Below are 18125 nucleotides of genomic sequence, written 5' to 3' on the forward strand. Positions count from 1 at the left end.
GGTAATATGAAATTATAAGTGAGGGAAAACATAGTCATATATTTCATCTGTTTGTTGAATGATTAAATACTCAGTCTTACTTGTTGTTGGTGGTGAGGTTGTTGTCAGAGGACAAGCTGTGAAGTCTGATGGAGGACAAAGAGAGAGGAGTAGAGACTAAGTAGATAAGAAATCTTGTAAATAATGCTTTTCCAGATGAGAATTTTGTTTAAAAATATATGATTTTGCTTCTTTGGTAAAATGATCATTAGCTAATTATAGACGATGCAAACTACAGATGTAATGTAAGATACTGTAAGTCACGCACAATGTTAGTCTTCTACCACGATTGCTATTGAATGTTTTTACATCACATTAGTGACATGTCAAAAAAAAGAGGCCTGCAAGTTTTTAAAAATAAGTCTTTTAAAAAACATGCTTACTGTGCTGATTAGCAGGCTGGCAGTATTGTCCATCAGGAGGAAGGGCATTGATACATCCACATGTGTTATCCGTGATGTTGTCACAGGATCCGTGTGTTAAACACTGGTTACATGGCCAACGATACTGATCCTCACATCTGCATTGGTGACCACCATTGTTCGGAATGCAAACTGGGGAAATAGATATTTAGCAGTGTTTTCAAAGAACACAATAGCAAGTACCTGAATATTTTTTCTGGATCAACCCGTTCTCACTCCAAATACCGACGCTTGGTCAGTGCCCCTCAGCTACTGATACTGTCCCACTGAGGCACCCTTTAGCATCTGTATGAGACCACCCGATTAGACTGTTATCAGTCGCTATAAGCACCATAGATGGGGGTCATTAGGGAACTGCTACGCATACTATGGTGTTAAAGTGAAAGTTAAACTTAAAAGCAACACCTTCTAACACATTGTAACACTGAATGAAACATCACGTTTTGAACACAAACAAAAAGGCTTCATTAGGTTTAGGCAACACAACTGCAACTTCTTTAGGTTTAGGCAACAAAAAGACAGTTAACTTTAGGGAAAAACATAGTGTTTTAGGTTAAAATAAATTTGAACACAAACACAACTACACGTTGTTGGTTTCACACGCCATACTAACTCCGGTCTCCTGGGTGAAAGTCCTGCGTTTTGTGTCCCATCCATTGTCCCTGACATCCACCCCTTATGGAGTTCACACTATCTATATTACAGCACCTGACTTCTGCCTCTGCTCCTGTCATAATTACTATATACCAAGTCAGTTTGTTGCCTAAACCTAACCAAGTAAATATAAAAATGAAGTAAACGTACATTGGAAGTTTATTTTAAAAAGACACAGGAGAAACAAACGTGGACTTTCATCCAGGAGGCCAATGTTTGCGTCCTGTGTGAAACCAAGTCAATGTTGACTTATTTTACCTTACTTTTGTTACATGACATAGATACTTCACTAAAGCCGTGTAAATAAGTTACGTGCCAAACATATATATTTTACTAACCCTGCGTTGGAAGTTTAATTTGAAAAGACACTGTATTCGTGTTACAAGCAGTAACTGTATGTTTCTTGGGAACACCGAATTTATTTTGAAAAGACACTATGTTTGTAACGGAAAACTGACACGCCGTCCCTGACACGTCCAGAACTGATGCTAGAGGGGAACATAGAGCGTCATAGTTTGAAGCGTAGGGCCACTGACCGAATGTCTGTATTTGACGAGTTAGGAGTGAGAATGTGTTAATTGAATCTTCAATCTTTTCCATTGATAGCAAGGTGAGGGCAGGAAAGCAGTGGTTGTAAAATAACAGATAGAAACTTTCTTTTTGTAAGCATCAGAGAGTATAACAAATAAATAATGGTAGAAACAAGTTGTGTACAGTTATTGTTCCTACCTGTAGAAATGTTGACGTCATTGATTTGTATGTTGTTGTTGATGGTGATGGGGTAATTGATGTTTCTCAGAGTGGTCCTCAGTATATCTATTAGTGTAACATCTGTGGTGTTCAACTCAACAGAAATGATGTATTCATAAAGAACTGGAGGAGCTACAGGGAGAGAAATTCAAGGCAATATGAAATTATAAGTGACGGAAAACATAGTCACTTGTTTCACTCTAGCATATGACACATATTTCATCTGTTTGCTGATTGATTAATACTCAGTCTTACTTGTTGATGGTGGTGGTGTGGTTGTTGTCAGAGGACAAGCTGTGAAGTCTGATGGAGGACAAAGAGAGAGGAGTAGAGACTAAGTAGATAAGAAATCTTATAAATCTGCTTTTTCAGATGAGAATTTTGTTTAAAAATATATGATTTTGCTTCTTTGGTAAAATTATCATTAGCTAATTATAGACGATGCTAAATACAGATGTAATGTAACATACTGTAAGTCACGCACAACGTTAGTCTTCTACCATGATTGCTATTGAATGTTTTTACATCACATTAGTGACATGTCAAAAAAAAGAGGCCTGCAAGTTTTTAAAAATAAGTCTTTTAAAAAACATGCTTACTGTGCTGATTAGCAGGCTGGCAGTATTGTCCATCAGGAGGAACGGCATTGATACATCCACATGTGTTATCCGTGATGTTGTCACAGGATCCGTGTGTTAAACACTGGTTACATGGCCAACGATACTGATCCTCACATCTGCATTGGTGACCACCATTGTTCGGGATGCAAACTGGGGAAATAGATATTTAGCAGTGTTTTCAAAGAACACAATAACAAGTACTTGAATGTTTTTTTCTGGATCAACCCGTTCTCACTCCAAATACCGACACTTGGTCAGTGCCCTCAGCGTCTGATACTGTCCCACTGAGGCACCCTTTAGCATCTGTATGAGACCACCCGATTTGACTGTTATCAGTCGCTATAAGCACCATAGATGTGGGTCATTAGGGAACTGCTACGCATACTATTGTGTTTAAGTGAAAGTGAAACTTAAAAGCAACACCTTCTAACACATTGTAACACTGAATGAAACATCACGTTTTGAACACAAACAAAAAGGCTTCATTAGGTTTAGGCAACACAACTGCAACTTCTTTAGGTTTAGGCAACAAAAAGACAGTTAACTTTAGGGAAAAACATAGTGTTTTAGGTTAAAATAAATTTGAACACAAACACAACTACACGTTGTTGGTTTCACACGCCATACTAACTCCGGTCTCCTGGGTGAAAGTCCTGCGTTTTGTGTCCCATCCATTGTCCCTGACATCCACCCCTTATGGAGTTCACACTATCTATATTACAGCACCTGACTTCTGCCTCTGCTCCTGTCATAATTACTATATACCAAGTCAGTTTGTTGCCTAAACCTAACCAAGTAAATATAAAAATGAAGTAAACGTACATTGGAAGTTTATTTTAAAAAGACACAGGAGAAACAAACGTGGACTTTCATCCAGGAGGCCAATGTTTGCGTCCTGTGTGAAACCAAGTCAATGTTGACTTATTTTACCTTACTTTTGTTACATGACATAGATACTTCACTAAAGCCGTGTAAATAAGTTACGTGCCAAACATATATATTTTACTAACCCTGCGTTGGAAGTTTAATTTGAAAAGACACTGTATTCGTGTTACAAGCAGTAACTGTATGTTTCTTGGGAACACCGAATTTATTTTGAAAAGACACTATGTTTGTAACGGAAAACTGACACGCCGTCCCTGACACGTCCAGAACTGATGCTAGAGGGGAACCTAGAGCGTCATAGTTTGAAGCGTAGGGCCACTGACCGAATGTCTGTATTTGACGAGTTAGGAGTGAGAATGTGTTAATTGAATCTTCAATCTTTTCCATTGATAGCAAGGTGAGGGCAGGAAAGCAGTGGTTGTAAAATAACAGATAGAAACTTTCTTTTTGTAAGCATCAGAGAGTATAACAAATAAATAATGGTAGAAACAAGTTGTGTACAGTTATTGTTCCTACCTGTAGAAATGTTGACGTCATTGATTTGTATGTTGTTGTTGATGGTGATGGGGTAATTGATGTTTCTCAGAGTGGTCCTCAGTATATCTATTAGTGTAACATCTGTGGTGTTCAACTCAACAGAAATGATGTATTCATAAAGAACTGGAGGAGCTACAGGGAGAGAAATTCAAGGCAATATGAAATTATAAGTGACGGAAAACATAGTCACTTGTTTCACTCTAGCATATGACACATATTTCATCTGTTTGCTGATTGATTAATACTCAGTCTTACTTGTTGATGGTGGTGGTGTGGTTGTTGTCAGAGGACAAGCTGTGAAGTCTGATGGAGGACAAAGAGAGAGGAGTAGAGACTAAGTAGATAAGAAATCTTATAAATCTGCTTTTTCAGATGAGAATTTTGTTTAAAAATATATGATCTTGCTTCTTTGGTAAAATTATCATTAGCTAATTATAGACGATGCTAAATACAGATGTAATGTAACATACTGTAAGTCACGCACAACGTTAGTCTTCTACCATGATTGCTATTGAATGTTTTTACATCACATTAGTGACATGTCAAAAAAAAGAGGCCTGCAAGTTTTTAAAAATAAGTCTTTTAAAAAACATGCTTACTGTGCTGATTAGCAGGCTGGCAGTATTGTCCATCAGGAGGAACGGCATTGATACATCCACATGTGTTATCCGTGATGTTGTCACAGGATCCGTGTGTTAAACACTGGTTACATGGCCAACGATACTGATCCTCACATCTGCATTGGTGACCACCATTGTTCGGGATGCAAACTGGGGAAATAGATATTTAGCAGTGTTTTCAAAGAACACAATAACAAGTACTTGAATGTTTTTTTCTGGATCAACCCGTTCTCACTCCAAATACCGACACTTGGTCAGTGCCCTCAGCGTCTGATACTGTCCCACTGAGGCACCCTTTAGCATCTGTATGAGACCACCCGATTTGACTGTTATCAGTCGCTATAAGCACCATAGATGTGGGTCATTAGGGAACTGCTACGCATACTATTGTGTTTAAGTGAAAGTGAAACTTAAAAGCAACACCTTCTAACACATTGTAACACTGAATGAAACATCACGTTTTGAACACAAACAAAAAGGCTTCATTAGGTTTAGGCAACACAACTGCAACTTCTTTAGGTTTAGGCAACAAAAAGACAGTTAACTTTAGGGAAAAACATAGTGTTTTAGGTTAAAATAAATTTGAACACAAACACAACTACACGTTGTTGGTTTCACACGCCATACTAACTCCGGTCTCCTGGGTGAAAGTCCTGCGTTTTGTGTCCCATCCATTGTCCCTGACATCCACCCCTTATGGAGTTCACACTATCTATATTACAGCACCTGACTTCTGCCTCTGCTCCTGTCATAATTACTATATACCAAGTCAGTTTGTTGCCTAAACCTAACCAAGTAAATATAAAAATGAAGTAAACGTACATTGGAAGTTTATTTTAAAAAGACACAGGAGAAACAAACGTGGACTTTCATCCAGGAGGCCAATGTTTGCGTCCTGTGTGAAACCAAGTCAATGTTGACTTATTTTACCTTACTTTTGTTACATGACATAGATACTTCACTAAAGCCGTGTAAATAAGTTACGTGCCAAACATATATATTTTACTAACCCTGCGTTGGAAGTTTAATTTGAAAAGACACTGTATTCGTGTTACAAGCAGTAACTGTATGTTTCTTGGGAACACCGAATTTATTTTGAAAAGACACTATGTTTGTAACGGAAAACTGACACGCCGTCCCTGACACGTCCAGAACTGATGCTAGAGGGGAACCTAGAGCGTCATAGTTTGAAGCGTAGGGCCACTGACCGAATGTCTGTATTTGACGAGTTAGGAGTGAGAATGTGTTAATTGAATCTTCAATCTTTTCCATTGATAGCAAGGTGAGGGCAGGAAAGCAGTGGTTGTAAAATAACAGATAGAAACTTTCTTTTTGTAAGCATCAGAGAGTATAACAAATAAATAATGGTAGAAACAAGTTGTGTACAGTTATTGTTCCTACCTGTAGAAATGTTGACGTCATTGATTTGTATGTTGTTGTTGATGGTGATGGGGTAATTGATGTTTCTCAGAGTGGTCCTCAGTATATCTATTAGTGTAACATCTGTGGTGTTCAACTCAACAGAAATGATGTATTCATAAAGAACTGGAGGAGCTACAGGGAGAGAAATTCAAGGCAATATGAAATTATAAGTGACGGAAAACATAGTCACTTGTTTCACTCTAGCATATGACACATATTTCATCTGTTTGCTGATTGATTAATACTCAGTCTTACTTGTTGATGGTGGTGGTGTGGTTGTTGTCAGAGGACAAGCTGTGAAGTCTGATGGAGGACAAAGAGAGAGGAGTAGAGACTAAGTAGATAAGAAATCTTATAAATCTGCTTTTTCAGATGAGAATTTTGTTTAAAAATATATGATTTTGCTTCTTTGGTAAAATTATCATTAGCTAATTATAGACGATGCTAAATACAGATGTAATGTAACATACTGTAAGTCACGCACAACGTTAGTCTTCTACCATGATTGCTATTGAATGTTTTTACATCACATTAGTGACATGTCAAAAAAAAGAGGCCTGCAAGTTTTTAAAAATAAGTCTTTTAAAAAACATGCTTACTGTGCTGATTAGCAGGCTGGCAGTATTGTCCATCAGGAGGAACGGCATTGATACATCCACATGTGTTATCCGTGATGTTGTCACAGGATCCGTGTGTTAAACACTGGTTACATGGCCAACGATACTGATCCTCACATCTGCATTGGTGACCACCATTGTTCGGGATGCAAACTGGGGAAATAGATATTTAGCAGTGTTTTCAAAGAACACAATAACAAGTACTTGAATGTTTTTTTCTGGATCAACCCGTTCTCACTCCAAATACCGACACTTGGTCAGTGCCCTCAGCGTCTGATACTGTCCCACTGAGGCACCCTTTAGCATCTGTATGAGACCACCCGATTTGACTGTTATCAGTCGCTATAAGCACCATAGATGTGGGTCATTAGGGAACTGCTACGCATACTATTGTGTTTAAGTGAAAGTGAAACTTAAAAGCAACACCTTCTAACACATTGTAACACTGAATGAAACATCACGTTTTGAACACAAACAAAAAGGCTTCATTAGGTTTAGGCAACACAACTGCAACTTCTTTAGGTTTAGGCAACAAAAAGACAGTTAACTTTAGGGAAAAACATAGTGTTTTAGGTTAAAATAAATTTGAACACAAACACAACTACACGTTGTTGGTTTCACACGCCATACTAACTCCGGTCTCCTGGGTGAAAGTCCTGCGTTTTGTGTCCCATCCATTGTCCCTGACATCCACCCCTTATGGAGTTCACACTATCTATATTACAGCACCTGACTTCTGCCTCTGCTCCTGTCATAATTACTATATACCAAGTCAGTTTGTTGCCTAAACCTAACCAAGTAAATATAAAAATGAAGTAAACGTACATTGGAAGTTTATTTTAAAAAGACACAGGAGAAACAAACGTGGACTTTCATCCAGGAGGCCAATGTTTGCGTCCTGTGTGAAACCAAGTCAATGTTGACTTATTTTACCTTACTTTTGTTACATGACATAGATACTTCACTAAAGCCGTGTAAATAAGTTACGTGCCAAACATATATATTTTACTAACCCTGCGTTGGAAGTTTAATTTGAAAAGACACTGTATTCGTGTTACAAGCAGTAACTGTATGTTTCTTGGGAACACCGAATTTATTTTGAAAAGACACTATGTTTGTAACGGAAAACTGACACGCCGTCCCTGACACGTCCAGAACTGATGCTAGAGGGGAACCTAGAGCGTCATAGTTTGAAGCGTAGGGCCACTGACCGAATGTCTGTATTTGACGAGTTAGGAGTGAGAATGTGTTAATTGAATCTTCAATCTTTTCCATTGATAGCAAGGTGAGGGCAGGAAAGCAGTGGTTGTAAAATAACAGATAGAAACTTTCTTTTTGTAAGCATCAGAGAGTATAACAAATAAATAATGGTAGAAACAAGTTGTGTACAGTTATTGTTCCTACCTGTAGAAATGTTGACGTCATTGATTTGTATGTTGTTGTTGATGGTGATGGGGTAATTGATGTTTCTCAGAGTGGTCCTCAGTATATCTATTAGTGTAACATCTGTGGTGTTCAACTCAACAGAAATGATGTATTCATAAAGAACTGGAGGAGCTACAGGGAGAGAAATTCAAGGCAATATGAAATTATAAGTGACGGAAAACATAGTCACTTGTTTCACTCTAGCATATGACACATATTTCATCTGTTTGCTGATTGATTAATACTCAGTCTTACTTGTTGATGGTGGTGGTGTGGTTGTTGTCAGAGGACAAGCTGTGAAGTCTGATGGAGGACAAAGAGAGAGGAGTAGAGACTAAGTAGATAAGAAATCTTATAAATCTGCTTTTTCAGATGAGAATTTTGTTTAAAAATATATGATTTTGCTTCTTTGGTAAAATTATCATTAGCTAATTATAGACGATGCTAAATACAGATGTAATGTAACATACTGTAAGTCACGCACAACGTTAGTCTTCTACCATGATTGCTATTGAATGTTTTTACATCACATTAGTGACATGTCAAAAAAAAGAGGCCTGCAAGTTTTTAAAAATAAGTCTTTTAAAAAACATGCTTACTGTGCTGATTAGCAGGCTGGCAGTATTGTCCATCAGGAGGAACGGCATTGATACATCCACATGTGTTATCCGTGATGTTGTCACAGGATCCGTGTGTTAAACACTGGTTACATGGCCAACGATACTGATCCTCACATCTGCATTGGTGACCACCATTGTTCGGGATGCAAACTGGGGAAATAGATATTTAGCAGTGTTTTCAAAGAACACAATAACAAGTACTTGAATGTTTTTTTCTGGATCAACCCGTTCTCACTCCAAATACCGACACTTGGTCAGTGCCCTCAGCGTCTGATACTGTCCCACTGAGGCACCCTTTAGCATCTGTATGAGACCACCCGATTTGACTGTTATCAGTCGCTATAAGCACCATAGATGTGGGTCATTAGGGAACTGCTACGCATACTATTGTGTTTAAGTGAAAGTGAAACTTAAAAGCAACACCTTCTAACACATTGTAACACTGAATGAAACATCACGTTTTGAACACAAACAAAAAGGCTTCATTAGGTTTAGGCAACACAACTGCAACTTCTTTAGGTTTAGGCAACAAAAAGACAGTTAACTTTAGGGAAAAACATAGTGTTTTAGGTTAAAATAAATTTGAACACAAACACAACTACACGTTGTTGGTTTCACACGCCATACTAACTCCGGTCTCCTGGGTGAAAGTCCTGCATTTTGTGTCCCATCCATTGTCCCTGACATCCACCCCTTATGGAGTTCACACTATCTATATTACAGCACCTGACTTCTGCCTCTGCTCCTGTCATAATTACTATATACCAAGTCAGTTTGTTGCCTAAACCTAACCAAGTAAATATAAAAATGAAGTAAACGTACATTGGAAGTTTATTTTAAAAAGACACAGGAGAAACAAACGTGGACTTTCATCCAGGAGGCCAATGTTTGCGTCCTGTGTGAAACCAAGTCAATGTTGACTTATTTTACCTTACTTTTGTTACATGACATAGATACTTCACTAAAGCCGTGTAAATAAGTTACGTGCCAAACATATATATTTTACTAACCCTGCGTTGGAAGTTTAATTTGAAAAGACACTGTATTCGTGTTACAAGCAGTAACTGTATGTTTCTTGGGAACACCGAATTTATTTTGAAAAGACACTATGTTTGTAACGGAAAACTGACACGCCGTCCCTGACACGTCCAGAACTGATGCTAGAGGGGAACCTAGAGCGTCATAGTTTGAAGCGTAGGGCCACTGACCGAATGTCTGTATTTGACGAGTTAGGAGTGAGAATGTGTTAATTGAATCTTCAATCTTTTCCATTGATAGCAAGGTGAGGGCAGGAAAGCAGTGGTTGTAAAATAACAGATAGAAACTTTCTTTTTGTAAGCATCAGAGAGTATAACAAATAAATAATGGTAGAAACAAGTTGTGTACAGTTATTGTTCCTACCTGTAGAAATGTTGACGTCATTGATTTGTATGTTGTTGTTGATGGTGATGGGGTAATTGATGTTTCTCAGAGTGGTCCTCAGTATATCTATTAGTGTAACATCTGTGGTGTTCAACTCAACAGAAATGATGTATTCATAAAGAACTGGAGGAGCTACAGGGAGAGAAATTCAAGGCAATATGAAATTATAAGTGACGGAAAACATAGTCACTTGTTTCACTCTAGCATATGACACATATTCCATCTGTTTGCTGATTGATTAAATACTCAGTCTTACTTGTTGATGGTGGTGGTGAGGTTGTTTTCAGAGGACAAGCTGTGAAGTCTGATGGAGGACAAAGAGAGAGGAGTAGAGACTAAGTAGATAAGAAATCTTATAAATCTGCTTTTTCAGATGAGAATTTTGTTTAAAAATATATGATTTTGCTTCTTTGGTGAAATGATCATTAGCTAATTTTGGACGATGCAAACTATAGATGAAATGTAAGATACTGTAATTCACGCACAATGTTAGTCTTCTGCCAAGAATGCTATGGAATTTTTTTTACATCACATTAGTGACATGTCAAAAAAAAGAGGCCTGCAATTTTTTTTTAAAATAAGTCTTTTAAAAAACATGCTTACTGTGCTGATTAGCAGGCTGGCAGTATTGTCCATTAGGAGAAATGGCATCGATACATCCACATGTGTTATCCGTGATGTTGTCACAGGATCCGTGTGTTAAACACTGGTTACATGGCCAACGATACTGATCCTCACATCTGCACTGGTAACTACCATTGTTCGGATGGCAAACTGCGGACATAGATATTAATCAGTGTTTTCAAAGAACACAATAACAAGTGCCTGAAATTTTTTTTTTTATCAACCCGTTCTCACTCCAAATACCGACGCTTGGTCAGTGCCCCTCGGCGTCTAATACTGTCACACTGAGGCACCCTTTAGCATCTGTACACCGCGTACATAAGTTACGTAACAAGCATACTTTTTTAAACCCAATACACAATCTTTTCTTAAACTTAATCAAGTAAATTTATTGCCAAAACCTAAACATTAAAACTAAAAATTAAGTAAACCTAAGTTCGAAGTTTATTTTAAAAAGACAATACAAACAAACACAGACTTTCATCCAGGAGAGAGCTCTCTGTGTCCTGAGTGAAACCAAGTCAATGTTGACTTACTTTATCTTACTTCTGTTACGTAAAGTAGATACTTCACTAAAGCCGCGTACATAACTTACGTAACAAACATACTTATTTTACGTAACAAACATATTAATTTTATCCCAAACCACAATCTTTTCCTAAACCTCACCAAGTACTTTTGTTGCCTAAACCTAACCAAGTTAACGTAAAAATTAAATAAACCAAAGTTGGAAGTTTATTTCGAAAAGACACAGTACAAACAAACACATACTTTCATCCAGGAGGCCGCTGTTTGTTTCCTGTGTGAAACCAAAACAATGTTGACTTATTTTCTTACTTTTGTTGCGTAACATAGATACTTAACTAACGCCACGTGCTTAAGTTACATAACAAACATACTTATTTTACTTAACAACATACTTATTTTAACCCAAACCACGATCTTTTCCTAAACCTAACCCAAACCACAATCTTTTCCTAAATCTAACTAAGTAATTTTGTTGCCTAAACCTGACCAAGTAAACCTATGTTGTAATTTTATTTTGAAAAGATTGTGCATGTAACGAGCGGAAACTGACACGCCGTCCCTGACACGTCCAAAACTGATGCTAGAGGGGAACCCAGAGTGTCATTGTTTGAAGCATAGGGCCACTTAGCGTCGGTATTTGAAGAGTTGGGAGTGAGAATGTGTTGCTTGAATCTAAACATTTTTCCATTGATAGCAAGGTGAGGGAAAGAAAGCAGTGATTGTAAAATAACAGAAAAAAATTTCTTTTTGTAAGCATCAGAGAGTATAACAAATAAATAATGGTAGAAACAAGTTGTGTACAGTCATTATTCCTACCTGTAGAAATGTTCACGTTAGTGATTTTTATGTTGTTATTGATGGTGATGGGGTAATTGATGTTTCTCAGAGTGGTCCTCAGTAAACCTAGTAGTTCACTATGTGTGATGTTCACCTCAACAGAAATGATGTATTCAGAAAGAGCTGGAGGAGCTATAGGGGGAGAAATTCAAGGCGATATGAAATGATGAAGTGAAGGAAAACATAGTCACTTGTTTCACTCTAAAATATGACACATATTTAGGCTAAATGCCCTGCGCACTATCATAGCATTTCTACACCTTTTCGTGCGAACGGGCTGATATAGAATATGAGGTCAACTTCAGTAAAAAAAAAAAAAAAAAGTTAAAATGACATGAAGACTAGGATTATTAGTAGAAAGCAAAAAAACAAGAACAAGCATTTTATTACATAATAAGCATAAAGTCACAATGTAAAATCTCTATCACCTGTCCTTGGCTCACAGTATTGCCCATTGGTAGGAATACTGTTGATACACCCACACGGGCCACCAAAGATCCTGTCACAAGCTCCGTATGTAAGGCAGTTACTAGCTGACCAAACATACTGGTCCTCACATCGGCACTGGAAGTGGGTACCATTTGAGTTACACACTAAACAAAGCAAAAAAAAAAAACACAAGTCAGAAGGAGAGAGAGAGAGAGAACTAATCGGCAATTAAAGGTGTTTAATGGAGCCGATCCCAGCTGACATTGGGTGAAGGTGGAGTACACCCTGGACAGGTTGCAGGGTTGACACAGAGACAGACAACCATTCACACAGCGTAATTTAGAGTTAGCAATTAACCTGCATATTTTTGGATTGTGGGAGGAAACCTGAGAACCCGGAGAAAACGAAGCCAGATTCAAACTGGGAACCCTCTAGCTGTGAGGCGACAGTGCTGACCACTCTACCACTGTGCACCCTGTATTGGAGCAACTCTAAAAAAAATAACATGTTCACCGGTTTCAGAGCTGGAACCGATAAATACCCGTGACTACTGCAGTCATTTGTCCTGGGAACGAATGCCGATTGTAACCTTTCCCCACTAAAGACAAAAGCCGGATTTTAGCGGGTGTTTTTGTCCAGCGCAAAAGGGGCTATACAGTGCAGTTAAGAAGAATTTGGACAGTGCTGGAGTATCCAGTTCCCTGCCTCTCACTGCTTGTGAGAAGGGAAAGTCCTCGTTTATAAGGAGGAAGGAGTGCATAATCTTAAATATAGTAAAAACAAACAAACTTTTAACAGCTTAGAGGTGAGAGCGGGTGCATGACTTTAGCTGCTGTATCATTTCCTCCAGATTTCTGGACTTAATAGGTGAGACATTACACAGTAAACAACTTAATTGTGCAATGATGCAAAGGAGAGCCCGAGGCATTCTTGTAAGAAACTGTAATATTTGTCTCCAACATGAGAAAATGTTTTCATGAAATAAAATAGCAATATACACAGAAAACCATCAGGAATTGTTTCAAAGGAATTAATCACTTGTGTCAACTATGGGGGAAAAAAGGGAACCCCCGTGGTGTTCCAACCAGAAGAAGCTCCATTCTTACCTGTGGTGATGTTAATGTGTGTTAAATTCACAGTGGGACCCAAGGTCAGGGTAAAGTCGCCGTTGCCTAGGACGTTTCTAAGGAAGTCCACTGTCGCGATATCTGTAACATTCAGCTCGACATCCACGACATACTCAACCGGAGTTAGCAGCTCTGCAGGAAAAAATACAACATGATTTAGGGTCTCTTTTGGTTTCATGACATATCATGTTAGAGAGATCACATAAAATTTAAACCTGGTGCTTTAGGGTAAAACTTAAAGTGCGGGGTTAGTAATCAAAGATTTTTGAAACACATTATACATGTTAGAAAAAAAGTGCTAAACACGTGAAAAGACTGTAACCTATGTAGTACTGAATTGTGGAGTTAAACTGTTTTTCTCCATTTTTGTGTTCAGGATTTTTTGGGCCGGCATGAAAAAGCCTGAAATCGTAGCTCGATGACGCGCTGTAGCCATCCATAGCATAACCCCTCCCCTAACATTATATAAGCACATATAGTAGTATCAGTGGTTCTCCCACTCAATCATGAGTCATGGTACATGTCCACAGGGGTGTTTTTTATCACGAGGGATCGCCTCGCTTCACAGCGTTGGGACGCTTGATGGGCTGCCACTCGGCACCTGATTGGACGAACACTTTCCCTTTCGTGGGCTGCTGCTCCCGGCTTTCAAACCGGAACCAATGACGGCTCGTTTGGAAACTTCCTTCTCTTATATCATGAAAATAGTTAACCGAAATGTGTTTCCGAAAACATTTTGTACAAGAAATAAGCCATGCAGTTGCTGAATCTGTCTTTATTTTGGATCGACAGTGGTTAGTTTATAAGTTTCTAGGGAGTTTCCGGAGGTGGCGTGTCGCGCCGGACGCCCCTGATTTGCATAAAGTAGCATAGACCTCAACTTTATGCAAATGAGGAGCGGCCAACGCTACGCCCCATCTTTCGAATCGCGCCGCCTCACTACCAGAATGCATTGCACGGCTGCTTACGTGGACAATGAATGGGAAGCGTGTAAAGGACGGAGGCTGTGGACATGTACAATTACACTAACTTACCACAGCCTACAGTTTGCTAGCCGTGGTGTACTAGTCATCTGGCATACCGTGACAAATCAATTTGATCCTAAATTATTATTATTATTATTATTTGATCCTAACCTGAAGTGAGACGACGGAAGTCTCTGGTGCGCATGCCGCAAAAGTAGCTCGCAGCAATGGGATGTCTACCAAGAAGTGTCATATATACTGTAACTGAACATATTTAATCAACCCTCACCCGCAATTGGGGCGTGGTTTCAGAGCCTTCAGCGGACACACCCCCAGTGTTTATTTTTGTCACGATTTTGAAACCTCATTGTATATACTTGGTGATTTTCTTTAATTGTTCAAATTTGGCTGGGTGGTGTGACAAACTCAAACCAGACTTTAAATTTGTGTTAACTAAGCAAAAGTCACATGTATCTCGGCCAATAATATTGTTGTTTATACTATTTTTCTATCAATACATAAAGCTTAAACGAAGGGGGTATCAATGAGAAAAAACAAAACATGCTGCGACAATCAGTCAACGATAGGCAAGACTCGACCAATCAGATTCGACCACGTATTCTTGGTCGGGGCCGCCCCTAAAGCCTCATCCACAATGGCAACGTAAAGAGTGCGTGGCGGCTGCGTTACCTGTTGTTTTTTATTTTGGCGTCTGTGTTAACAGGTTAGAGCAGCAACACTGCCAGCGTATTTTTGACGCCAGCCGCGCGGTTCACAGCAACAACAGACAGTGAAGGTGATCTATTGACTGTATAATGACATCATACCAGCAACATTACTACAGTTTCGATGTCTATATCTGTAGAAAATGTTACGTAGGTGAAGAAAAGTAAAGACTTGTTTTTAAATCAATACTTCCTGCTTTAATTTAAAAATAAAAGCCCTCAAGCGGTTTTTTTTCTGCGGACAGAATTCCTTCATTTGTTAACACAAGGCTTTTATTCTGAAATATGTGCCGGACAGTGTTGTAGAACATGCAGCGACTTGTAGAGCTCCATGAATGAATATAGTACAGGGTTTTAATTGTGGATTATTACTATTATTTACAAATTACCACACATTTCTTAAACTTTCTCTGTCTAAAATAAATATAAATGACATTTATAATGAAATGAAATGGGCATTATGAAAGGCAAACTCTATGTAGAAAGAAAGGGCAGACAGCAGCAGCTACAGCAGCAGAAACGCTGCAGACACGCAGCTGAAATGCAGCTGGTGTGAACACCCGACGCGTCGATCACGCAGCCGCCACGCAGCCGCCACGCAGCCGCCACGCAACGCAGCGCAGCCGCAGCGCAGACGCAGACGCAGACGCAGACGCAGCCGCAGCCGCAGACGCAGCCGTAGCGCAGCCGGCACGCGCTCCTGACATTCCCAGTGTGCAAGAAGCGTAATAATAGTTTATGACTTGATTACCTGATATTAGCTGGCAGAACTGGCCATCAGCTGGAATGACATTGGTGCAACTACATATGCCACCGATTATGTCATCACATCCGTTTGTGACACAGCTGCTGTATGGCCAAGCAAATTGTTCCTCACATCTACACTGGACGCCAACTTCAGTTGGGGAACACACTGTCAGAAGAGAAGATTTGTATTTACATACCATTAAACTTGGTAATATCTTTGTCATCAAGTTGTTCAAAAAAGGTCAAAGATTGTTACTCATGCTACTCACCGGTTGTGATGCTAACGTTAGAGATCTCTGTGCTGTTATCAAGTCGTATAGGAAGACGGGAAGCATTCAAGGCGGACCGAATCAGCTCAAATGTTTGTACATTAGAGACATTCAGTACAATTTCGACAATGTAATTCCATTGTCCTGTTTGCGCTGTAAAGATTGAAATTAGATTAAAAAAAAAAACAATGTGAATTGTTGACACCCATGCATACATGATATACAAGGTATTATAAGAATAGGTCAATGTTTATTCACTTTCTTGAGTTTGATGAGAAGATTGACACCACTCTCTGTCTGTACACAAAAAATGAAGCTACATCCAGGAGGCACTTAGCCTAGCTTAGCATAATTGGAAACGGTGAATGCCGATGACTCATCAAGTGTTGAAAACACAAGAACAAAAAGTAACGTCGTTAACACTTTCTAACACCCATGTCTATAATGCATTATAAACATACTTATGATGCATTATAATCTGCTTATAACTTTAATTATACAGTGCTATTAGCAATCATAAATATTCATAATGCTTTTTAACAATAATCATAATATATTATAAAGCATTTTGTAATGAATTATGAGGTCAAGTATCATAATCCTTCATAATTGCTGGTCAGTCACTGACTTTTTTTGGCAAGGATCATAGTGTATTATAATTTTAATACATTATAATCTTGTTAAAATGCATTATAATGTGATTATAAGGGGTCATGGTAATAAAATTCCTGAGGTATAGGCAGATATAATACATTACAAGCTAAGTCACCATAAGTGGTCATCGTTTGCTTTAAGTAAAGTGAAAAAATATCATTAGCCTAAATCTAAAATTTCATGGAGTGACCAGCAATTATGAAGTGTTATAATACATACATTATAAAAATGCTTTATAATGTGTTATAATTATTGTTATAAGGCATTATGAATCTTTATAAGTGCTTATGACTATAATTATACAGCGCTATAATCAGATTCTAATGCATTATAAGTGTTTTTAAGGCATTATAGGCATGGGCGTCATAGAAAGTGCTACCAATAATGGCAAATGGGAATAAGCGCTAACGTTAGCAAGGTAGACTATCCCCCGCTTACCAAGTGGAAGCTAGTAAACAAGTTGTGGTATTGAGGATTGGTTCACACTGGACTATTTTTTGGTTGGGCTGAGCGCAGTGACTTCCTGGTAACGTCGCTGGTGGCTTAGCAACCTCACAACAACAACACGAAGGTTAGCAGTTTCTCCTGACTACAAAAGTAAACTAATCTAATCTCCTGGCTGTGGCTTAATATTTATGGACAAACATTGTAAGAGGGTATCAATCTTCTCATCTAACTATCATTTAGAAAGTGTATTTCACAATATTCATATCATATTTAATCATATTTATTAATGGGACCAACCGCTCCTTTTCTCCCTGGTGTGAGGTAGAAAGTATTCTTCTTCTTCAATGGGTTCCTGAGACAACAGATATCATGTTCAGAGCATTGCTTTCTGTTGGGCTCTCTAATCCCATATTTTCAGTTCAGTGGTGGACCTACCGGTAAAACCTGCCTTGAAAAGTTTCCCGTTTCCAAAATAGCAAGAGCCAGTAGAAAGGCAGTGATGATCAAGCCATACTTAGGTATTGCCATTCCTTTCAAGAAAAGTTGAGACAGGAAAAAACAAACAAGAAATTACATAGTGATTTCATCCAGCTTTAGTTGCTGCATTGTTCCACAGCCGATTGTTTGTGGGGTACACACTACACGAGAATCAAGCCGATTTTTTGGCCCGATTCCTCCCTCTCGACAATCCTCAGCAAAGCCCTGATTTTTTGATAGTTCTAAAAATTATCCTTCCAGAT

At 38.6% G+C, this 18125-nt stretch overlaps 1 protein-coding gene across 3 annotated transcripts in view; it reads right to left on the reverse strand.

The window, feature by feature from the left end:
* The window catches only part of LOC141756056 (uncharacterized), a 51901-nt gene that overhangs the window by 24421 nt on the left and 9355 nt on the right, over positions 1-18125 (reverse strand). For all 3 annotated transcript variants that reach the window (XM_074615501.1, XM_074615502.1, XM_074615500.1), the window contains exons 3-26: positions 17821-17915; positions 17683-17737; positions 16285-16437; positions 16020-16181; positions 13558-13710; positions 12451-12615; positions 12002-12154; positions 10637-10807; positions 10290-10337; positions 10013-10165; positions 8591-8761; positions 8247-8294; positions 7971-8123; positions 6549-6719; positions 6205-6252; positions 5929-6081; positions 4507-4677; positions 4163-4210; positions 3887-4039; positions 2465-2635; positions 2121-2168; positions 1845-1997; positions 423-593; positions 81-125 (exon numbers count right to left, since the gene is read on the reverse strand). In XM_074615501.1, coding sequence (XP_074471602.1) covers positions 81-125; positions 423-593; positions 1845-1997; positions 2121-2168; positions 2465-2635; positions 3887-4039; positions 4163-4210; positions 4507-4677; positions 5929-6081; positions 6205-6252; positions 6549-6719; positions 7971-8123; positions 8247-8294; positions 8591-8761; positions 10013-10165; positions 10290-10337; positions 10637-10807; positions 12002-12154; positions 12451-12615; positions 13558-13710; positions 16020-16181; positions 16285-16437; positions 17683-17737; positions 17821-17913 — 3010 coding nt within the window. In that variant the 5' untranslated portion in view covers positions 17914-17915. The remainder of the gene's footprint in view (positions 1-80; positions 126-422; positions 594-1844; positions 1998-2120; positions 2169-2464; positions 2636-3886; positions 4040-4162; positions 4211-4506; positions 4678-5928; positions 6082-6204; positions 6253-6548; positions 6720-7970; positions 8124-8246; positions 8295-8590; positions 8762-10012; positions 10166-10289; positions 10338-10636; positions 10808-12001; positions 12155-12450; positions 12616-13557; positions 13711-16019; positions 16182-16284; positions 16438-17682; positions 17738-17820; positions 17916-18125) is intronic.

The sequence above is a fragment of the Sebastes fasciatus genome, chromosome 18 (genome assembly GCF_043250625.1).
Source record: "Sebastes fasciatus isolate fSebFas1 chromosome 18, fSebFas1.pri, whole genome shotgun sequence".
Lineage (NCBI taxonomy): Eukaryota > Metazoa > Chordata > Actinopteri > Perciformes > Sebastidae > Sebastes > Sebastes fasciatus.